The 25,113-nt window shown below is 39.8% G+C and overlaps 1 protein-coding gene across 16 annotated transcripts in view; it reads left to right on the forward strand.

Annotated features, from left to right (window-relative positions):
- The window catches only part of ARPP21 (cAMP regulated phosphoprotein 21), a 186,752-nt gene that overhangs the window by 128,439 nt on the left and 33,200 nt on the right, over positions 1 to 25,113 (forward strand). For all 16 annotated transcript variants that reach the window (XM_019538053.1, XM_019538070.1, XM_019538093.1 and 13 more), the window contains one exon: positions 4,660 to 4,786. In XM_019538053.1, coding sequence (XP_019393598.1) covers positions 4,660 to 4,786 — 127 coding nt within the window. The remainder of the gene's footprint in view (positions 1 to 4,659; positions 4,787 to 25,113) is intronic.

Raw genomic sequence — 25,113 nt, forward strand, 5'->3', positions numbered from 1 at the left:
TGCAGACTGCCTTTTTTTTTTTTTTTTTTTTTTTTTTTTTAGAAGTAACTGTTATTAGTGATAATGGGAGTTACACAGATTTCTTGAGAGAATTTATATATTCATTTTTGGTCCATCCTCAATGTAAGCATTGCAGCTGATTTTATTACGTCTAGATGAAGGTGTAAAATCAACCCTGACCAAAATTGTTGACAAGGTATGGAGGACTGTATGAGAACTTGCATGAGAACAGAATCAAGTTGTTAATTGATACAGAGAGCGATACAAGACAGTAATCAAAGTAATAAGTGAATGTTATATCATTTATTCTCTGTAGAATGAAAAAATAAACAGCATTTCTTCAAATTTGGGAACGGCTATCTCTGAGGTAGTGTGAGAAAGATCCTGGGTGATGATAAAGTAGTGAACTACAGATGAATTGAACAAAATAGCTATTGCTTTTCTCAGACTGTTATTTCCCACTATAGAGATGGCTATCACATAAAATGGGTATAATAATAACAACAATAATAATAATGGCCTGTGTGTCTCTGCAATGTTATGCCCAGTTCTGGAGCAATTTAGGATAATGCTAAAGAAGCTAAAGAAAACACTATAGGGAAAACGAGTGGTATCTGTGATTCTGTGAACGCCATTATTCACCAAAGTACTACCATAGTGGATAACTCTTCATTTGGTTCGGGGAAGTATGTCTGTAAGCTGAAGGAGAGCTGTACTGAAGACAAATTAAAGTATGTCTGACAAGATCACTAAATCACTGAGCCTACTTTAACCCATCTCTATATTCTACATCAAGCCATTTTTTATGTCTAGTCTCTTAACAAAAATATCTATTCTTAGCAAGTCATGCATGCCTGATTACCACCAAATTCATCCATTAATCTCCCTAAATTAAATGATTTTCCACCTAATATTCCATACCACTAACAACATTTTTCAAACTGATAGATAGCTGCACTGATAAGCCACTAAATAGAGTATATAATAAATGTATTCAGTTCCACTGCATTAAAAAAATCCCTCTGGCTAACTGTAGATAAAATCTCAGTCTGTTTTATGTGCTTTTTCCACTTAGTGCATATTTACACATTACTTTGAAAGTGTAAATTGTTATTTATGTGCTAAATACTATAGCAGTTATGACCTAAGCTGAACAAATACAACTACAAATTTCATTTCAAAACCTAAATTGTTTCGGCTTCATTTTAATTTAATACCTACGCACTCTCCTTGCCATGAATAATGGCAAGCAGCAACCCATATTAGTCTCTGTTTTTTAATGCCTAAGTGGCTTGTCTGCAAGGAGACACTGGAAAGTTTAGAAAGATCAATTCAATTAAAGCTTTAAAAAATGCTTAAACTACACTGACCTAAGGCACCTTTGCTCCTGAATGAGGATTTCACTTAGACTCAACACACTTAAATTCATATACATCAACGTTACATTTTCAGTTGATTCCCTGATAACTTTCCTGAATGTTCCTAAATCAACAGCTGTTTTTGTAATATGGTCTCTTTTACCTCACTAAATTTACCATGCTTCAGTCAATCCAAATCATTTAAAATGAAATCTTTGACTTTATTCAATTATGCAATCTTTCTTTACATTTGACGATTCTTTCCTGACCACCATCATTCCGTAGTTTTATATAATGGCCTTTCCTAGTGTTGTGCTCTTTGGAGACAAAGATAGGTAGGTAGTTCAGAGACAGGCTGTAGTTTCTTTTTATTATACAGAGATGGAACAACTGAAAACATGTTCTAATTAAAGCACTCAGGCCAGATCCAGACGTGCAGGCACATGCAGTTTGTGGCCCTGCAAACCTCTTTATGGTGCCATAAACTGCATGCCTTGCATGTTAAACCATGCATAGCACTGCTAATTTGCAGCATCAGGGCAAAGTTTGCTACCAGGATTTTCTGGTAGCAAAACAAAACCAAAAAAGTTTGAAAAAAGTGGTGCAAAGCACATCAAGTGATGTTTGCTGGGACAAATGTGGAGACAGCCCTTGGCTGCCTGCTCCCCTGTCTCCGCACACTGTGGAGCCCCCATGCTGTGGCATCCTGCACTCCAATCAGCTGCTAAGCAGCTGGCTCGGGTGCAGTGTGCCTTGAGATTGGGGAGCAGGCAGCTCTGGGGTACCTGCTAGCCCCATACTGAGGTACCCCACACTGCCTGCCCTAGCCAGTCTTCCCTGCAGCACATGGAGCAGTGGGACAGTGTGTCCTGCTGCAAAGCACAAGCAGGAGTGCAGACTACGGCAGAGAGCAGTGGCACAAATTTGGGCTGCTACTATTTGTGCTGCTGCAGTTCCGCATCTGTGCTCACGTGGACACAGCCTAAGAGTTTACTTTCATTTGAATGACTTGGAGAAACTGTACCTGAGCAAACAAAGCAATGGATACTTACACTGACTGAAAATCCTTGAAGGGCAGACAAAGATTTGATATCCAATCCTGCAAATTCTGCCTAGAGTTCTCCCTTCATCTACTTCTCACACTCCAGTTTTGCTGATCCTGGCTCTCCTTTCTTCTTAGTTATCACTTCTATCCTCTCCCCATTTTTCTGTCCTTGGCTTACCTTCCTAAAACTGTGTTCTGCCCTCACCTTTCTCTTTATAGTTATTCCTGTTCTTTCTCTGGCAGTTAACCTCATTTTGTGAAGATTTGTCCACTGTAAAACATACTGTGATAGCTTTTCTCCAGAGTTGTAAAAAATATTGTCAAGAAGTGTTAGCATACTTTAAAATAAGTGTGAGCTAGATAGGTTTCATTAGATGCTTTCAATCACATTTTCATCTGCCAGCATGGTACTATATATCTCTGCAACTTAGCACTTTTTCACTTAATAGTTCTGTAGCGATAAAGAGCTTTTTATCTAAGATTGTATCCTGATTTTTAAGGAATTGTGTCGGCTGCTGTAACATTTCAATCACTTATGGACAGATTCTATTACCCTTACTCTCAACCAGTAATACTTTACCTTAAAAGTAGTCCAGTGAACTCGAGAAGAACTGCTCAGGAAGTAAAGTACCACTGAGTCTGAATAAAGTCTAGGCTGTATTTCGTTGTTATTGTAAAAAAATGCAAAGCTTTGAGTGTCCCTCTAAAGAAACTAAGTATTATGTAGAAAAACAAATGAATCGCAGTAATTTTTCAACTACACACCTACATTGCGGATCATACAAAAGCAACCAGGAAAGTTCCTTCAAAGATCTTGAACCAGTATTCCTGTATATATTTTATATTCTATTCTTCCAAAGTCTACCAGGTAACTGCAGTCACTTCAGCTGAAAATGGATATTTTGAGTGTTGTGGAACTTACTAAGGGTCATCTCAAACTGTTTAAGCTCAAATGCTTCTGTAATGATGATATAGTGTATACAGGAAAAGTCACCGTGTTCAATTGCTCTCAGACTTGCATTTTCATCTGTGTAGGTGAGGTGGTTCAGTCTTTAAGAAAAGAAAGGAAAATAGCAGCTAGAAAAAATGGCTGACTCAGTACCTACTGCAGGGAATTACAAAAAGAAAATTATGAATCTCTATTAGGTCGACAATATATTAATTTCAAAGATCTTAGTATCTTTAAATAGAGAGGTCCATGCAGTTGAAAATTTACTCATTAAAGAGTGGTGGTAAGTTAGCAATAGAGACTGTTCCTTGCATGCAAATATACTTTGTCTCTCTCTCACATAAACACACACATTTTGACTCCCAGCTGCCCATTTTCCTAGAATGTATTTAATTGTACTGCAGAGAGTCTCCATTTATATTAGGAAGCTGGTATTTCTGTAACCCTTGGCCTCCACTATGTGGGTGTAACTTTTACATGTAGAGGTAGCCTGTTTACAGGTCATTGAAGCACACTGGATGCAGGGCTCCACTGTTTCTTTAACCTTGGCATGAGAAGGAGGTGATGTGATCAAAACCATACTCCAGCTGTTTTTATCCCCAGGTGGCTCCTGGTACTCATTGGATAGGAGGCTGGGTAGGTCTCAGGGCCAGGGTAGAAGTGGAAACAATACACAAAAGCCCACCACCCTCATTTAGGATTGACCTGGAATAACATGGTTGTTCCAATCTGTAGCAAGTCACCCTACCAACTGAGCTACACAGCTCCCCAACTTTACACGTAGCCTACGCAATTCTCTAAAAAGCTGTGCTTTTTGCTTTTGTATGACATTAAATTAGATGAGAACCAAGACATTCCATTTTTTAATAATAACATTTTGACTTTAGGTTTAGTATTCATTTAGGTTTTTTTTTTCCATCATACAAGCTAATGTTATCCTATCCTTGATACACTGATAACCAGAGTGGTGACAATGAAAAGTAATTCATGTGCTTGATCTTGCACCTCATTCTGGACTTGCACCAGAAATCACCCCCAATCAACCCAGCTATAAATAAGTACCTGGGTTTACATGCCAGTGGCCCTAACCACACTTGTCTGATCGGTCAGTGGACGTGCAGAGAAACCTCTGACATCAATGATCACATTACAGAAGGGAAAGCTAACACTGAGCAGCAGTATTTGAAAATATACTAAGCAAAATTTTCTTTTGATTACTGTAAAACTAAAGTACATGTCCCTTTGTATTTTTGGTAGGTCCATGATTTCTGTTGTAAGAAATTAGTTGATGTTTTTGCTTTCTGCAGATGCCAGTGTATTATTACCCATCTGGTCAATACGCTACCTCAGCAACTCAGCAGTACAGACCCATTGCCTCAGTTCAGTACAATGCACAGCGGAGTCAACAAATACCACAGACTGCACAGCAAGCAGGTATTTGCATCTGTTATTCTTTTCTTTGGTAGTTCATATTGCATTTACTGATGAATCTGCTGATGATATTTTTTGGGGCTTCAAAATGCTAGAATTGGAAATTTGCCTTTTTAAGTATGTTGCAACAGTTTGTGCTAGGAAGTCAAAGATGGAAAGGCGAGCGCATTATAGCGATGTCATCTTGTAACCAGCATATGCCATGTGCTCACAGCATTAATACTTTAAACAGTGGACCTGAAGTAGGGCAAGTAGTATGGCCTTCCATATTTCATTTTAAAGCCAAATGTTACAAATAATTTCCTTCATCCTATGAGCTTTCTAAACATTTTTAAAACAAGAAACCAGCAGTGGAAGTTCACAGAGTATTGTGCTCTACATAGTTGAAAGTATATCAGTTATATGAAACCAACCAGTGGAACTGCAGTTCCTTGCTAATACTCCACTATTTCCAGTCTTTCTTTTGAGCTGGGTTTCAAGAACAATGCAGGCAAAGAGGTGACCTATGGTATCCACTTGGATTAGCTTCTTGAAATGTGCAGTTGGAAGGGGGGCCGTTACACTGTAAGAGAGTGAGTAGCAGGTCTCACAGTGAACCGGTCTCTTTTCCTACTGTGTCGTGTCACCCCTAGTTAAACCAGATTAAGTGGGAGACAGGCAGAGTGGGACTGATGTGTGTTGATTTATTTGTGCTGGTGAGAGGTTCATTGCATTCCTAATGAATAAACGGAGCTTCTGAAAAATCACTGATTGTCTGTTTCTCTGGTACAAACCTCCCCTGTGCCCTGTCTCAAACAAGTGTTAACTATGGTAGGAGGGATTGTTTCCCTACAGGATATACAATTATAAATGTGCCAAGTAGGATGAAGCATTCTGTTTCTCTATATATTATTTATCTGGCTCCAGAACTATATATGGTTTGGTGGAATTTCCTACGAATTTTGCAGCTTCTGGAAATATAGGTTCTCTACTAAGTTTTTTCAAGATGAATAACTAGCACAGATCTGAGAGATGGAGAAGACCTACAGGGTCATTTAACCCATATCCCAATCTCTAAAATACCACTACTGATATATTTGGTACACTTTGTGAGGTGTTCAGAGAAACAAAGTCACTGAAGTTACTACAAATGTTATTATAATTAATTTGAATGGTCAATAACTTGTTTTAATGCCATCCTATATTCTAATAAAATTGGCACTGGTTTTTAGTCAGTATGGATGGTGGGTGACTATGCCTGATTTCTTCACTATGGATGAACATATGACCGAGAGGGAGATGTAATACTTCACAAAGGCCATCTATCTTGTCTAATTTCTCTTGTCTTACAGTCTGGTACCATATACATTATTCACACACAGTAGATCTTCAAATCAAAGTGCAAATTGAATTGCATGGAATTATCTGGGTCTGCTGGATTGTTGTGAAACCATATTTATTGTATCAGTTAAATGGCCCATCAGTAATGTAAAAGTTATGGTAAATAAAGTACACAAGGACTGTTTTGAAATTCCTTAGCAATTTTTTTCAGAACAAATTCAACTATCTGATCCTGTAGATCTGATTTCCAAATGTAAAGATATACTGTAGCATAACAGGAATTACGTTTGGGTACACATTTCAAAGGGGTGAAAAGGTCATATTTTCCCATATATTTTTCTCATTGCTTTCTTTTCCTGTATCCATAGATGAAGGAGTTTGAAAGAATTCTCAGTTGAGTCTAAAATTTCCTCCTTCAGTTGACCATCACTTTGAAATATTATTGTTACCTTTTGTACTAATACTGTGACAGTGGCTCAGTATTTCTGTACTGGTTGCATAAAACATTTACCTACAACTCAGCTCCTAAGACTTGCCTTCAGATTTGGCTCTTTTAAATGGATCTTAACAGTAGGCTTTATTGCACTGTTGCAAATTGATATTTGGGAACCCAAAGTCCCATACAAACTCATGCCATCCTCACTGCTTCCTTGGTATTTCTCCTTTTCTTCTACCTACAGTCCCTTGAGCAGTCCAAACCTATGATCACTGATGTCAGAGGGGATTGCAGTAGCAGGGAGGCTGTTGTGTGGCATTATGCCCATCGCCTCTCCTGGAACTCCAGCATGATCCATCTGAGCAGAAAACTCTCTGCTTGGGGAAGCAGGGAGTATAATAAAAACCTATATTTTTTCTTTTGATTTCTATAACTGAGCCAGTTCATTTCCCCTGATGTCCATGCCATATGATGGTAAATCTCAGCATTACCTGTGTCATATAACCTGAATCAATATGGCTCTGTATCTTGCTATCAACTTACATTTTGAAATATCTTAAAATACCTCGAAGGAAGTAAGTAGATGGTGACAGAAGCTTTTCTTGGGGATTTTCTTTGCCACTAACTATATATATGTTTCTCATATTTTCCCTTATGCTCAGAGTCAGCAAATAAATGAGTACAGATTAGATTGATTATTCAGATTTTTCATGTCCTTTCACCTCCCATGGCATTTAAAAGTCACTAACCCTTCAGAATTTGTTTGATGGATATAAATGATGCTGGGTGGAATCTAGCAAAATAAATTCACTCATGTTACAGCTGCCCACCAGAAACTCAAACTGGGAGTGGGCGACCTCCCTGGATACCCATTCAACTATTTCAAGAACGTACACACAACTCTTTAATCCAAAACCTTTCTGGGTTGGTTACCCAGAAGTGCCAGTCTAAAAGCAGGCTTCCTGCAGCAGAGCGCGAGATTTACTGTTTTAATGCACAAGTAAGGAGCTGGAGAATAGCATGTGAGCAGACTGAGAAAGAGCTGTTGAGAACCAGGACAATTTGAATTAAAGACACGGAAAAAGTAGTGGCAGCAGTAACGAGTGCAAGCTCAGGATGTAGAAGAGTGGGCAATGGAAGCAGACATGAATGAAAAGGTAGTTGAAAAGATGACTTCTGAAATTGCTTCCCAGAAGAGTTACAATACCTGCAGCTGCTGCTGCTGCTGCTGAGAGAATTGCTGCAGTATAGATAGGCACATGGGAGACCATGCCGTGGGGCTACCAGCAGAAGAACTAATACAGCAGATTGAACAGGGAGACACTGTAAATCTTGAGAGCTCAAAGAATGTTTTATTAAAATAAGAAAGTTTACTAGTAAGACTTCAGAAGATTTCATAGCTCAGGCAAACTATTGAGGATCTGTAGTTTTCCCACATTGCGTTGCAGAGGTCAGAATTTGATCTAATGCCAACAATTTGTTTTCATTTTTCTTAGAAAAGGTCTCTTTATGAGTGGAGCAATATTGATGACTTTTACAGCAAACAGCTAAAGTAAAATGTCAGTACAGCATCCTTAATGGCTAAGGGAGTCTGTATTCTCTCATGGTTCTGGAAAGAGAGTAATATGAAGTTTAAATGGCTCCAGGGCAGAAAAAAAGATGAGCTCACCTAAAATTAGATTAGGATCTGACAGCAATAAATCATTTGGTGAGAGGGATGAGAGCTTTTGATTTTTTTTTTTTTTTAATTTTTTTTAAGAGTGCTATCTTGTCTGTGAGAATAAGTGACCCATTTCTAGGAGGAGTCTGTTTCACAGAAGATTTTACAGAGCAGCAGGGTAGCCCTGCCTCTGAAGTACTTTGTTGCATTTCATTTAAATAACTAATTGACTGCTCTTCTTCATTGCATTCCTCCTATGTCAGTGTTTAAGCCCAATCCTGCAAGGTGCAAAGACATTTGAAGTCACTGAAAGTCTTGTCATTAACTTAATGGGAGCAGGGACACATCTGTAGCTGATTCACTGTAGCATGCAGAATACATTTCAAATGGGTCATTAGGATTTACTTAATTTATTTTTTTCAGGGCCAATATGTCCGTTTAATTTTTTGTGTACGATGGAAAGAACATCTTTGAGCTTTTTAATGGAGCAATTGGGGGGGGAGTTAAATTAGAAATTGGCATAAAAAACATAAACAGGTCTGGGTTCAAGTGAATGGTATATTATATGCCACGACAAAACATTTCTGAAATTTTTTGAATATATTAAAGAACTTTTCAGATATATCTTAGTATTCCTTGAGGAATGAACTACATTTTAGTTTCATTCTAGCCAGTGTTCATTGACCACTTTTTAATTTTCTCTCATTCCACCATTATATCAATAAAAAATAGGTTGACCACTTGAGCAAATAAATATATCTGTTGTTACTCCATAGAAGGCCTCACTTCTTGACTGAGTTAAATGAAGAAATATTTTTGCATTCCCATTAGACAGGACTCTATAAATTGTATCACTGCCACCATCAGCAAGTATTTTATTATTTAATATTGGTCTCTATGTTAGTAGTGTGGAAACATTTCAGCTTAGTTCTTGTCCTTGAATGGAAAAGTAGACCTACATTTAGTAATGACTTGCAGTTTACCATGACTGATGAAAACAGGAATTAGGGTATTTTATATTTTTTTATCTGTGTATTTATATTGTTGCTGTTGGTGATTATGGTAATAATGCCTAGCATTTTGAAAATATTTTTCATCTTTAAAGTGATTTACAAATATGAACCAGTTAAGCTGCCCAACCATTACTTCAAAGTAGGTAAGTATTATTTATTACATGCATTCATAGATGAAGATACTGAGATGGACAAGTTGCATGATTTTCTCTGGTTTGGTGAATGTGCCCGACACTCATATCATAAACATCCCAAGCATTTTTCAAGTATGACAGAGCTTTACTGCAGGACTTACTTTTATTTTCCTTTTTTTCCGGTGTATAGATTTACCTGGTAAATAGTTTGGTTCATTATATATCTTTCTCAGACACTTTGCTATAAACAGTAACTAAACCATACAGTGTATGTCTTAGATCCATAATAAAGACAGTCTACTGAGCAAATTAGAGCTTGAGGAGTACCATACTGGCAAACCTTTGTAGAAACATAACATGTCCACAGAGATTAACACAGGCCTTGTACAATTGGATTTTTGTTCTCTAATTCTACCTTACTAATGGTTTTACGATTTCTTATGTAGCTGAGAACTAAGACATGTTTCCATTATGATTCATTTCAGTGCTCTGATCACATAAAGTAGCCAATTCCTATTCAAATCTCCCTGCATTACTCTGTGTTATCTTTCCCTTTTTCTTTTTTAATCGTCTCTGCTTTTTCCTGAAAGCAGAACAATTTACTATGTACAATAGCACCTCTGACAAAAGGATGTAATTATGTGAGGCAGATATATATTTGAAAACTACATGGATGTAATGGTTCCTTTCATGATAAGAATGCATGGATATTCTATAAACAGCAAATGTTTACCTCAAAGGAAAGGTAATATTTCTGTTGTAATAGCATATTTTTAGCATTTATAGCTTCCAGTAAGAAAAAAGGTTATTGCCTCTTTAATGTTGCTCTGAAACAGGTTTTAAGCAGGGCAAGATGTACCTTAATGGAGTCCATAAATTTGTTTAACTAGAATAATTGAGTCAAACTGACAATGAGACACTAAATTTGAGTTTAGTTTAAGCATTTCGGTGTCAGCATAATTGAAGGGTTTTTATCTTCAAATCCCTTTTACTCTGCCTTGTCTAGTTAAAGCATCTCCCACAATAAACTGACACCTCAGCAGAGGGAGGGTGCACATGCAGAGTTAAAAAAGCGGCTTGTCATCATGGTCAGTGCAGAACTTTATAAAGAAAGATTGCAGCTTTCTACCTTCATTTAGCAGCCTGTCAGGATGTCATGGTCCATGACAGATTTGTTTATGTAGTTCCACTATGTTTTACAGGGTGTTCTTTGCTCTTGCAGCAACAGTGAGCAACTTTTTATAGCTAATTATCCACAGAAGGTAAATCCTCAGTGGCAATTGCTGACTGTACTAATGAAACAAAATTGCACCTTAGGTGTCCATTTATGTTTGATAATCAAAATCGTAAGGGCTAAAATTATCGAAGAAATATTGTTACCTATTGAGGATGCCCCATGAGGTACATCTCTTGTTTTTATGATGGCTTGAATAAAGAAGAATGGACAGCCATCCCACAGTTTTTACAGCACCGTACCTTAGTACTATCTAGCAGTACTTCCATTAACCCTGGCATAGTCCTTTACAACTTCCAAGCATGTAGGCCCAGATTAAAAAGAGGATTTGAATGCCTAAATTGGGAGATTGGTGGAATGCAGGTGCCTAAATCACAATCCTGCAAACCCTCATTTGGTTGTCATCTGACCCTGACAGTGCCTCCGTTGACATACGTTCCTCAAGCTCCTCAGGGTTTACTTCTATGCAGGCTCAGACACATCTTAGTTTTGCCAGGGCTCAACAACTCAGTACCTTAAGTCAATCAGGATTCTTTAAATAGTAGTCTTCTACTTTTCTCCCCTTAGATCTAGTGGGTATGCACTGAAAATGTTTGTAGCATGTCTGCAGGATTGCGCTGCACCCAAGGCAGTCATCACTTTCTGTTAAACTCATCTGGAGAGGAGGAACTGGCCTTGTATCCATCAGATCAGTGGCTAAAGGAGTCATGGTGTGGGAGACCTAGGTTCAACTCATTTCTGTGCCTCAAAGGAGTGTGTCATCCACTTTCCTGGCTAGCCAACAGATCGCAGACTATTGTATATGGGGACACTCTCCAGCCATCTGGCTGAAGTTATTCTACTGTCCATGACTCATTAGGCCAGAGGAAAGAAGCAAGGACAGCCTGACTCAGTTGCCTAGTGTCTAGGACACTCATAAGGAGAGAGTCCTGGGTTTTACTCTTTGCTTGAATAATTACTTCAGTATTTTATCAATAAATCTTTAATTGTGCCTAAGCAGTTCCCCTCTACACTTGAGTGTCATAATCATGAGGCTAAAGACTTGCACTCTCAATATCCCCCCACTCTCCCTCCCCAATTTTGTAGCCCAGTATATCTTTAATTCTTTTATGCACCATGGCACAGCTTCAGCAGGAGGGGTTGCATCCCTCTATCACAAAATACCCAATAACCTCTCTTAGGGCATTCGTAGGCAAAGCAGAATTCTGGTTTTGACTATGGAATATTCAAACACTGCAAATATTGTGTTGGTTTAAACTCTTAAGGGCAAGAACAATTTACACCTTGCACTATGTCTTAGTTAACCTCTTTCCCACAAATCTTCTCACAGTTGCTGTCACCAGTGGTGCTTTGGTAGTAGTAGTGGTCTGAGATGTGCCAACACAAAATGCCTGCTGGCATCTTAAACCCAGTGTTCTCTAACAGTGTTCACAAGAGGTCTAGACAACGCTTTTGTTGACATACCAGTAGCAGCTGGTGCTTTTTTTGCAGTCGCACTATCAATTGTATGGAAATTTTAGGAAGGGGATGGCTAGTGCAGACAAGGCTTTTATGTCTGATATAATCCTATGCCCATTGTTTGCACTAACAAACATCAAATGCACATTGAATGTACACTGGACACCTGCAGTATGTGCTTAAATTCTTAAAACTCAATTAATAGAAAATGTCAAACAAACAAAATCATTTAACTGTAGATACTGCAGCAGAGTACTTGCACAGCAGGTGACAATAACAAAAGCTCTCGATTTGTTTGCTAGAGCAGGGAAACAGAAGAGAGATATAACTGGGGCAGTATGTTGAGTCCAAACTTGATAAAAGGAAAGCTCCTGCTGATTTCATATGAAATCTGTTAAAATGTTGTTGAAGTTGTTCCTCCCAGCCCCACTCCAGTCCCTCCAATGAAGCAGTTTTTTTCTGGAGGAAAATGCAGGAACATCAGGTCCTAGAAGCACAAATCCAATTATATGTTTCTTCTGACTTACCATCCTAAATAAAACAATGAATACAATAAAAATATTTAGAATTGTGTGTTTTATGTTTCTAGATCCAAGGAAATATTTTTAAATAACAGTCTTCTTCTAAATAAGTGTCTTCCTCCAAAAGAGAGAAAGAAGCCCTCATAACTAAGACTCAATTTGGAAGAATTACACTGTTAGATATGTTTGTAGTCATGTCTCTTTTATTGTCTTATTCCCACTCTGTTTTCAAATGACAGGACGCAAGGTGCACTCTCCAGGTTTCATTGAGACAGCCTTTCTGAATATTCCCAAACAAAGGAGGTGGTTTCCCTGGCAACAGGAAAGGTTTTTGAAACCTCTCCAAATAGTTCCTCATCTTTCCTTAGGTCCTGTTCCATTCTGCAGTTTGCCCATTATGCACCAAAACAGGCAGCACTCCTGCAGGAGGAGCCAGCTGAAATGCACAGTGGTTAGTAGCAGCCAACTAAAAAGTGAATTTGTTCCTAGAACAGTGGCTTAGTTGTTTCTGGTAGCTCCTCTGTTGAATTTAATTTCCAGTTGGTATCACTGGTAACATTATGGGCAGTGGACTTTTATGCTACAAACTTTGTGGAGGATTTTATAATGGCTAATCAGAAGTAAATTAAGGAGGATAGCTTCAGCCTACAGTCCTAAAAACCACTCTCCTAAAAGGATCAACACTCAAATGGCTAAGTAGTGGTGGTGTTGGTATTTAAATTGACATTAATAGCATTTGTCCTAAATAGGGGTCCGTTTAAACCACTTAGGGTTACGTTTTGCTCCACCTATTAGATGCCCAAGTAAACTTAGGTGCTTGAGTGTAATCCTATTCCAGCTCAAGTCCCTGAAAAATGGTTAATAAAAGAAGGTGGGTTAGTCCGCACCTTTTCTCCTTTTTTTCTCTCCTATAGTTTAGTTATAAAGCTAAAACGAGGGCTTGTTCCAAAATGAATTGGTTTTAGGGACTTAAACAGGTTTCATTTGGGTGCCTAGTATGTGGAATAGGATCTGCCACTTAGTGTGCAGACAAATGATGCACTTACTATGGAGCATCAGTATCAGATGTGGGACATCCCCATTTCCAGGACAGAGCCAACCTCTGTTAGGCTTGGGGCAGCTCTAAAGTGGTGCAGTTGAGTTGTAATAGATTTTATGCTCCATCCCAAATGTGTCAGTCTTGGCATAGCAGACTTTTGGGATGGGGCATAAAATTCCTCAGATCCCAATTGTGTCATCATCTTAATGTCTGCCAGGGGCCCCAGACGCTCTACAGGCCTGTGCAACCAGAACTACTTAGCACCACTTCTTGTTGTGGTTAATGTAGCCTCTACAGTATAGTACTTAGAGATGGAGATAATTAGCTGGAGTGCAGTGCTAAATGCTGCTTCTTACTCAAGAGGTAGTCTCTCAGCAGAGCTAACTACCATATTTACTGAAATCTTAGATGACCCTGAATTTAAGAAGACCCCCCAATAATTGGATTTATATATGAAAAATTTATAAATTTGTTATCATTTTCCAGGCATTGACAACGCATAGGGAGTGCATGCAGGTGCACATGCGCACTCTGAAATTGGCTGCTGCTGCCAGCAGCGTCTGTGGTTAGTCTCCACTTGCCACACTTCCATCTCCCCCGTCGATGCTGCCAGTGGTATCTATGGGCAGTTGCCAATCACCGCTCGGCACTTGCCCCCCCACTGCTAACATCACTGCAGCCGCCTGTGGGGAGTCCCCGCTCACTGCTGCCACGCACCCACTGCCAACACCGCCGCAGCTGCCTACAGGTGGTTGACATGCCCCCCACGCCCCCCAGCCTCAGGAGGCTTGAGGCATCCATGTTTCCAGGTATAGAATCTAATTATTGGAGGGTTAAATTTGCCTTATAAGTCTTAAATTTGCTCTGCCCCTCCCCATCCAAGCAGTGGTTTGAGGGTTCAGGTGACTGGAGGAGATCAGGCAGCCCCCTTGTCCTCTGCCTCCCCCATTTCTCCATTCGGGCTTTCTGTCCCCCTTACACCCTTCAATCCCCATCTCCCTACAGTCTCTGCCCCCTTCCCCCCGACTCTGTACAATCTCTGCATCTTTTTCCTCCCCTCTCCCCGTACCATCAGACACTGCTCAAGTTCTGCTCCCTCCCTGGAGCACAGTACATGGAAGTGCAGCCCTTGCCAGGCCATGCATGACTAGTGGTGCTGCTGACGGGCTGGGCAGAGGCCAGTGTTTTCCTGTGTTCCATGCCCAGGCAGGAATCCAGCTCAAGCTGGAGCCAAGCTGCACCTAATAGTAAGGGGCAGAGAGGGGGTATAAACTGCGGAGGACAAGTAGAGGAGGGGCAGGAAGCTGCTGTGGGTCTGAGTCTGGCCTTGACCTCGGCTTAGAAATAGTCAGTGGTGAAGGAGCTGCCCCCCCTCTTCCCCCCCCCGCAATTCCCCACTTTGTATGTGAATCTAAGATAAGGGGATTTTCCCCACATGCCAAGTGGGAGGGGGGAACTTCATCTTAGATTTGAGTGAATATGGTACGTTAGTTGCACTGACACTAAATGTTGAGAGGCATAATTAATGAGCCTGAGTTAAGTGGCACATATAGCTCAAGGCTAGTTTCTGAACCTGTAATAGTATAGCCATTTTGACATGGCATCTAGCAACATCCTGTTGTATTGTCTCAGAAGAATTTCAGGGCAGAATGGTGGCTTTCATGCTACTTTCATGCCCTCCCAAGTTGGGGCTCCTTTGAGGATTAGAAATGCTCATGGTATGACCTCTAAGTCCCTAACAGCCCCTAGCATTTATCACAGCATTAATACGTTAATCACACAATAAATTATAACAGGCCACACGTTCAAGCAAATTGGCGTGCGATAAAATGGCATACCAACCGCAAAAATGTTGTGGCTGGTTTGTATGGCACTTTATTTTGGACTTGTGGCATGTTCTTCTTTTGGAAGCACTGCAAGATCTTGGTATTTAGGGAGGCATTTAACAACCAAAGCTTGGTTGAGATGTAGTTTAGTAGATCTTATATTGTTTTATTTTATTTTATTTCTGCCCTAAGCCTTTACTGGGAAAGGCTTAAATCACATAACTAACTAAATAGATAAATGTTAAACCTTGCCATCTAATTTGATTCAAGGCAGTGTGGCAAGACTTTAAATTTGCCATCCTGTGCAGAGCCTGGGATCATGATTCTGGGCTCCCCATACACCAGGATCTTACAACCTACACTGCACACTCTAGCATTGGGGACCTGCTGGGCTACACGGCCATAGCTTTAAAAGTCTCAGTACACATGATGGTGTCTGAGGAATTTTATCCCAGGTACCAAAACCACACCTCCTGGTAGAGGTGTGGATTTTTGGAGAGGAGTGGATTTTAAGGCTTTGTCATGTGCATGTCTGGCATGGCAGCATGCACTATTTTGGAGATCCAGGATAAAATTTGCCACATCCCAATTGGATGACTCAGTTAACACCTACCTGCCAGCAGCCTTAGACAACTTAGTGGGTGGTGATATATATACCTAATTTATAGGGTCCTCCTGGGTGTGTCATGTAAGCCACAGTGGTGCCACTCCAGCCTCAGTATTCATTTATGCTACAGCTTGCAATATCGTCCTTTAGAAGCATGATCTCTGCCCTAGCAAAAGTCTCCCCACTCTGGAACTGGAGTCCTTGTGCTAATATAGCTCTTATATCACATAAAGGACAACCCCCCCCCACCACCACTCCAAAAGGCAAAAAAGAGAGCAAGAGTCATTACCTCTCATTTATATTGAGCAACAAACAGATCCTGCTTCAAACTGCTTCTGATCTAAATAAGATAAGTGGCAAGTGGAGTGCCTTACCTTCCCAATGCTCTTATCCTCCTTTCATAGATGGGTCCCCATCTCTCTGAAAGTGGAGTTCTGTTGACTTCAGTGCAGGTGCAGAAGTCTGCCTATGTCCAGACTGATATTGGGGATATATGAAAGACAAGGTTTGTGGAAACCTTTCACTTTGACTTGCTGCTTTCAAGCTGCAGAAAGGTGGTAAACAAAACTCCATATTCTTTCATTTCTCCTGTGTGAAGCCAGTAAGTATCCAGGCAATATCAAAGTAATTAAAATTTAAGGATTAGTAGGCCATTTTACAAATCCCTGTGCTATTTCATAGCATAAACACCATGAGGAACATCAAATCCTTTAAGGCCGGTAACCCTCCTAACAATTGGAGCTGGACACTTAACTAAGAGCTGTTAGAGAATACAGCACACGTTTTTTACATTGCACAGGCCTAGGGGGAAGTTAATTTAAAGTTAATGGGAAAAAAAATTAAGCATGTGAAAGTGTTACTTATTTATGGCTTATGTGACTAAGCTGTAATATGAAATATTCAATTATTTAAGGCAGCTGCAGAAATTGTGGGTTTTTTCTTCCCATGGACATTTTTCTCCTCAGACCATCCTTCATTTTCCTTCATTTTTTTCATATAAAATATATTTAAGGGCTTAACATTTTAAGGGTTCGGTCAGTCAGTTCATGCTGTCTATTTTTTCAGACAGCCCTTTCAGCCCTTCCAAGAGCCCTGTCCCCTTGTCTGCAAAGTCCTAAATACCCTTACTCTCTCTGCCTTCACAAGGAGCTGGACATAAACAGAAGCCAGCAGGACCATCACGTTTGTCCTACCATATATACCCTTCCAAAAATTCCCCTTAGAACCATCATTTAAATGTCCCCCCTTCTGTCTTTTTAGATATTTATTTGGTTGGTTTTTATCATGTCCCTCAAATCAGCATGGGTCATAATGGTGAATGTGCTTTCACTAGGAAAGAGCAATAGACATGTAAGCTCTGGAGAACATTTTGACAAGAGTTTGTTGCAGCTTTTCATGCAAACTGAAAGATCAGTCCTACGAAGTTTTGAGCCCAAGTGATACAAAAATATGGCAATTTTTAAAAAAGAATTATGTGATGTGAAAGGACCAATTCGGAAGTCTACCCCATATTCTGCTTCCAGTCAAAGCTTATCTTCAGTCTTTAATCAAGAAAAACTCTAATTGCAGAGGGTTTTGGCTGAGTTTGGGCTGCTGCGTTCCCTTCCTAATTAAAATAGATATGACCTCTTTAACATTAATTCCCCTCTTAACTGATGTCAAGGTCATGTTTATAGAGAGCCAGGGAGATACATTATTGCCAAGCATTGTACTTCTCTGTAAACATTCATTACCACTGTCACTCTCCCAGGAACTCTGAACTAACAGGCAATAAGCTGAAGATGCCAGTGAAGCAAAAACTGAGAACACCGTTGGGAGCAGCTCCTTATGCTTATTGTAGCCATTCCATTGTTGCTTTGTGAGCCTTTCCTCTGGATGCCAGAGATGATTGTTGAACTGATGCAAAAGTTTTAGAAATTAAACACTCATAGGGAAAAATGATCTTCACTGATTAAAAAAATGAGACTGGTTACATTTCTACAGCACCTTTAAAATCAGGCTGGGTATTTGCAGGGTGCCATCACTCTTTTAGAGATGGGAAAAACTGATGCACAGAAATAAGTGATTTTGCTAAACCGGGCATAGTTTGCTCATCTCAGTTAGGATTAGAACCATTCCTCCCAAGTCCCAGTCCTATCTATGCTTTAGCCACAGGTTCAGCCATCTTCAGCAGTACAATTTGTGTTTCTCTTTGTCTGCCTCTGTTAATTACCAATATATTTTCACAGGGTACTACAAGGTGCAGTTAACTATTCTTGGCATGTTTCATGTTAGGGTCATATTATGCAAGAGAAAAATATTGACCAGGGATTTCTTTGACTGATCATCTGTACCTTATAAAACTATAATCTTGTAATACTCTGAGCCCAATTTTTTCATGGGAAATTCTAAAATACAAATAGCAAAATGTCCATAGGGCACTGCATGTGACCCCAGTCCTGAATCCAGTTCTGCAGAGCTCTCCTTAATTTTCATGGGGCATGGTCCATTCTACTGGACTGATTGCAAGATAACACACTAAATGTGTACAACAGTTCTGAGATAATGGGAATTTCACAGACGTACAAAAAGACTGAGTTACTATTTAATGTTCCAGGCAGGTGCTGAAAAGGCAACAGAGAACATGTATACACAAATTAGCATACCAGCGTTGGAAGGATGTCTTTGTGTTTTAAAACATTAAAAAAAAAAAAAAAGGTGAAACACTCACATGTGCATACATACACAGTATCTTCACTATTTTAGAAACCACCATTGTAGTAATACATGACTATAAAAGGTGACAGAAGATGCTGTCATTCAAGAATAGTCAGTAAAAGAAGCATCTTTTAACCTTGATGCTGTTAGCAGCTGTTTAAAAATGTGTGGGAAAAGAGGCACTCTATTACATATTATGCTTTGTATATTCACATATAAAAATGCCAAGGAGAATCTCTGTGTTCATTCTTTTCTTAGTCAAATTTGCAGTCAGGTTAAATGAATATGCTACAATCAAGCTCTCATTTTTCCTTTTCTCTGACCAATATGAACTCTGGAGGGAGAGCACAATTAATTTGATCAGATTTGTCTACCCTCTCTATCTACTCAGACCTGATTAATACATAATGTGAGGGTGCAGGCATGTTTGAAATGCATCAGGCAGCTCATTTAAGCTATAATATAGCCCATTGTGTAAATATAGACTAGTATGATTTATAGGAGAAACAGGTGCGAGTGTGTGAAAGAATGGTTTGCCTTAGAGACTTATTTGTAATTGACTAGTGAAGTGGAATATGCTGCTGTTTCAAGACAGGTCATAATTAATCAGCCAGAATCTCTTAATATACCAGAAAAAAATCAGGAACTTACTTAGTATATCTAGCTGATAGGGAGATGAAGTGCATCACAGAGGTGAAAGTGGTTGGCCTCCTGTGGTCAAACTGGTTTAATTTCTCCTGCGTTGTTGTACTGAATGGCTGTGACACTGAATGTAGAGGGGGAGGAACAAATCCCTCCCTTTTGTGTTTCTGAAAGATTTTCAAGACTTGACAGTTTGCTAGCAGCTATTAAGTGTCAGAAAAGGAGGACAGGGATAATGGCAAGGAGCAGGGCTGGTAAAGCAAAATAGTTGTCTGATAACACTTTAAAATAAAAGCCTCACACATTATTCTGTACTCTTCTAAGGAAGTTCATTGTGATATCTGAATGCCTTGGTATTTAGTGTAATAGCTCTAATGGCACTGAACTCTCTTCATATGACTGTCAGAAAAACTTATTTCAGATCTCCACTCTACAGCAATGCTAACTTGTATAGTTCGCTGTTTTAAAAATTCTATAATTTTGTACCGAGATAAAGCAAGCAATAATTCAGTTGTCTTATGGCTATGTCTAGGCACAAAAAACATAGTTCAAGGGCAGTGTTTGCTACATAAAATGTGTTTACCCATACTTTATGTGATGCATAAAATCCATATTCATATTGCCTCAAAAATAAACAGATAATTTCAGTGGCCAGTCTTTGACCTGGTTAAGTATGTACAAGTTCATAGAGGTTATTAGATCAGCATGTTTTAAAACCTATATTCTGTGAGCCAGTAATGATCTTCAGAGCACTTCCTTTTGATCCTGAGAGAGCTGCCTCCTTTTTGTTGTCCTTAAATTACACAAAACACTTTGCTTTCCTATTGTTTATCCCTGGAAACAAATTGGCCCTTATGAAGTTTCATGACTGCAAATAAAGGCCTTCTTACACCTTACACTTTGAGCCATACAAAAGTTGATAGGTGTCAGTGCTAGCTCCAGTTTAGAGCAGTCACACTTCAGGTGAGCAGATGGCTGGAGGACTGAAAGGTAAGAACCACCCCCACCAATTCTGGGCTTCTCTCCTGCCCCCTGGGGCTCCACTGGTTCTTCCCCCACCCCCAGGGCTTCCTCTGTCTCGGGGTTTCCCTTAGCCCTGGGACATTACTTTTGTCTACCTGTGCTGTCTGACTCGGGGGAGAAGGCAAGGAAGGGTTAAGCTGTCTACCCAGATGCCACTGCTGCTGGACTGTTGCTCTTGTGGCCCAGAGAACAGTAGCAGTGGCTGGGCAAGCATTTTTACACTTCCCTGCCTGATTCCCTGGGACAGACATCACGGGCAGCCACAAGTAAGGAGTCAGTCAGCAGTACCACATTCTAAGTTTTATAATAATTTTCATTTCAGTTCAATTTAGCTGGTTGTCAATAACTTTTCTGAAATATTTGCCTGCTTTACTGAAAGTTTTGATGAGGATTTAGGGTCTGATTCAAAGGTAATGAGGATCAAGTAGGAGTCTTTTACATTTTGCAATGGGCAATGGACCAAGTCACTTCTTCCCAAAGATGAATCTTTTTTCCTTATGAATAAAAACAGACGAACCATTGTTGTGTACAAGGGGAATGGGTTGAAACATACTTCCACTATATTAAAAAAGAAAATCGTGTGACTTCTTTACAAATAGTTTTAGTGCCAGGCTACATGGGTCTAAGATATAGCCCTCGACATTTCATCCCAGTGAAAAAATTATATGGATTTCATCAAGTCAGGGTATTTTGAAATTTGCCGTCTGCACTTTCAGTATATTTTGCATAGGATTTTTCATAAAGCATCCAAATTCACAGTTGAGGAAAACCATGCCATACTAGAACCTCATCGTTATCTCATCTGTATGTTCAAATGTGTACAGCAAGTGTGCTGGGGATGAGGCAAATTACTGTAAATCTCCTTCCCTCTGCATTTCTGACATTTTAAGGTTCATAATATGGGAAAGAGGGAAGCACTGTAGTAGTTTATGGTACAAATTCTGTTCTAGATTATACGATTGTTATGTAATTAAACAATATATATCATTTATACAATATATGCACCTAGCTGCAGTGTAGCTGTACCATTTGCTGACTTTTGAGAACTTAACTGTTTGACCAGGATGATCTGTAAGGAACAATTCTGGCATTCTGCTATGAAGGGCTGTTGGGTGGTGGAACTCGTGCTTCTGTGAAGAAGGGTGGGGCTGGTTTGCAAGGAGCCCTATAGACAGGGGCTAGGGAAAAACATTATACATAAACCAGTTCAAGTGATCAGAAACTGGTTTAAACCTGTAACAGGACAGATGTTTAGTGCACATAAACCAGTTTGAAAATGACTGAAAATGGTTTGAGATAAACCTGGATGAATGTAGTGTCAGACTTAACTGATTTGGCTCAAACTGCTTTATGTAATGTCTGTCCCAGACCCCTTGCTGGTTTAAGATAAATCAGACTCACTTCCCCAGCATCCTGGTATGCTCTCTGGTCTGGGTGGGGCTCTCTGCTCCACAGCAGGGCTGGCCCCTCCCCTCTGCTCCCTAGCTGCAACCCCAGAGACTGTGAGCTGCTCCCATCGCCCTCACCACTTCCTGTTAAGCAGGAATTCCTCCCTCCCGTCTGTCTTGCTGAGGAGGTGTCTGTGTATTAGCTAGCAGACTATGTGCTGGCTATGGTCCTTGCTGAATCAACAGGCAGCTGCTTATGTCCCTCTGTTGTTTTCTTAATTGGGTGATAAACACTGAGTTAGGGGTGATAAACACTGTTATCAATTCCCTACTGGGCTAATCAAAGCATTCTGCCAGGGCCTGGCCATGCCGCCCCTCAGCTCAGTGCTGTGGAAGGGAGAGTGGCTGCTCTAGCACCGCCTGGCTTCCAGCCTGAGCCAGTGCAGGCATGTGCCTGCATTTCTGGGATGTCTGTGCCATTACAAACTGATTCAGCCTAGCTAGGTTAGACTAACCTGCAAAGATTGATCAATTCAGGCTCAGGCTTTTTTAATGTCTGTCCCTAGCCTGAGAGTCTGGGTATTTTATTCAGTACACAGCCTTGCCTTTTTAGTGCATGGGGTGGGACTCAGGGAGTCTTCTTCTACAAATCTTCCTGTATCCTGTACAATCACCCTTTCCAACTCTGGGTGCCTGTGTGTTTGGAACAGGATGCAAGTGCCACATACAAGTTACTTCAGTCATTGACTTGAGAAACAGATTATGAGCTGATTGATATTTTTATTTGCTTACATGATATTTTGTCAATACATGAAACTACAGAGTCTTTTTAAGAACAGATGATAGTTATCTTTGTGTAAAGATTGATCTCAAGAAGGTGGAAAAGTTTTTGTCTCTTACTTATAAAAGATTGCTATATTGACTAAGCAGAAATTTAAAAATTTAACATAATGTGGAAGCGAATCTTTCTTTCATCAAAGGAACAACATGGATAATGCAAGAGGAACTGGCTTGGAGAAAAGTTGAAAGCCTAGGATTTCATTTGGCATTTACATTTTGCCCCTAAGATTTCTATGGTAGACCTTTAGATTCTCTCTCTCTCTTTCTGGACTTTAGGAAGTCAGCAGCCACATTACCTGCTACATAATCTGTTTCTCAAGCACTTGGAGAACACCCAGAGAGTGGTGGTGGAAGGGTCATTTTCAACCTGGAGGGAGGCAGGTAGTGGGGTTACACAGGGCTCGGTCCTCGGGCCCACACTGTTCAACATCTTCATCAGTGACTTGGATGAAGGGGTAAAAAGCACTCTGTTCAAATTTGCTGATGACACCAAGATGTATGGGGGGGGGGACTTGATGAACTGCTCAGGTCCCCTCCGACCCTACAAACTATGAAACTATGAAACCAAAAATGTAAAGCAGGATTTCAGTTTTTTTTAATGAAATGTTAAAATTTAATTTGTAAAACTTGTTTTGTGTTTAAATTTGTATTGCGCTAGTGTCTAGAAGTCTCAACTTAGATACGAGTTCTGTTGTGATAGAAATTACACCAACAAGTGACATAAAACAGGCATTGCCCCAAAGAGCTTACAGTCCAAATAGACAAACCAGTTAGGGACTAGCTGGGGAAACAGGCACAGTGAAGAGAAGTGACTTGCTCAAGGTCAGACAGCAAGTGACGCTGGCACACATGGATATAGAATCCAGGTCTCCTGATGTTCCAATGACTGTACCAGACTTATATCATATACTAGTGTTTTGCAGAGGTAGCCTGAATATCATTTTTATTTTTTACTAGAATAGTAAAGAATAAGTAAAGTATCTGTCCCTCTGCAGCAGTGAGACCTTAAGGCTTCTGAAGAACATCCTAGTTTTCATAGAATTAGGGACAAAATTCACCTGTCTCAATGACCAAAGAGAAACCTGTGTTTTTCTATGGGACTCCAAAAGCTATATAGGGGTGCATATTAGGGTGAAAATTGCCCATTAAATCTGTGGGGGAAATATTTTTTGTTGAAATATTTTTTTCCCTCAAAAAAGGCATCATCTTGCTTTCCACACACACAGAAATTTTTCACTAAAAACTGAAAAAAAACATATATTTTAGGAAGTTTGGTTCCAACATATCAATGGCATTTTCAGGAGGGAGAGGTCTGTTGGGTGGTGGAACTCATGTGACTCCACCAGCTCTAGTGCAGGGCCCTGGGATGCTGTAGTCCAGTCTTCTGAAACTGCACAGAGAAGATGACAATGAAAAAGCCTCACCCCTTCCTCCTGGGGAAGTTGAAGTTATGGGTGCTAGTGCAGCTTCAGGACAGTTATGCAGCCTAAAGGAGAAAGTTTTTTCCAAAACTGTTGGAGCAGCACAATATGCCTGTGGTATGTGTGTGAGGAGGATCTGGCAGAGATTGCAAACACATCCCTTAGGTAGCTAGGTTAGTACAAATTTAATAATTTCTTCTACTTTATTGGCAATGGATGAGAGAAGAGAGAGAAGACACTTTCCTTTGTTAAAGCTTTACCATTTTAAGCTATACTACTGGAAAACCTGAAGTTTCTTGAAGAATTTTATTCATACCTTGTAACACTGCATCTCTTTCCCAAAAGCATTATAAAAAGCATAATTATATTATGTTAAGCTAATTCTTTTACACAACATTGGGCTTAAAATAATATTGACTCCATATTTTCATTAGCTAGCAATGAAAAAACTATTAAGAATGACACTTAACATCTAATCATTACATTTCTGCAAGTGCTTCTAAAAACTAAATGGTACTTTAGAGCAGTAAATAAATGCAAGTGATAGCTAGCACAGTGTTATAATATCTATATAAGCATGAATTTTAATTCAAGCAGGGCATGGATTTTCCCCATCCTAACTGCTAGATTTGAGCCGTGAAATAGGTTAAGGTGGCAGTTAGTAGATAATAGGCCAGGTCTTTCCGGGTAATGAGTGCTTCCATCAGCTTTAGTGGCAATTCAAGTCTCCCAACCCTATGTAGTATCAGATCCAAGGTTAATACTACATGAAAGAATACTGTTTGATATATGGTATACCACAAATTGTTTCCTGTCAATGTTAATAGCTCTGAAGGGCCCTATCCTTCAATGCTGCCGTGGGTAAAATTCTTATTGGATTCAGGTGTTGCCCATGGTAGGCTTACAGCATCAAGCTCTTGCTGCTTACATCGTGTGTGAAGAACTCTTGTTGACATTGTCAGTAGGAGTTTGCATCTGCACTAATGAAAATACTTGGGATTAAATGCAGGAATACAAATGAAAAAATAAACTACCCAGAATTAAGGGCTAGAGTCTCAGCTGTGCTCTGCT

Source organism: Crocodylus porosus, unplaced genomic scaffold (genome assembly GCF_001723895.1).
Source record: "Crocodylus porosus isolate Cpor-Errol unplaced genomic scaffold, CroPor_comp1, whole genome shotgun sequence".
NCBI classification, from domain to species: domain Eukaryota; kingdom Metazoa; phylum Chordata; order Crocodylia; family Crocodylidae; genus Crocodylus; species Crocodylus porosus.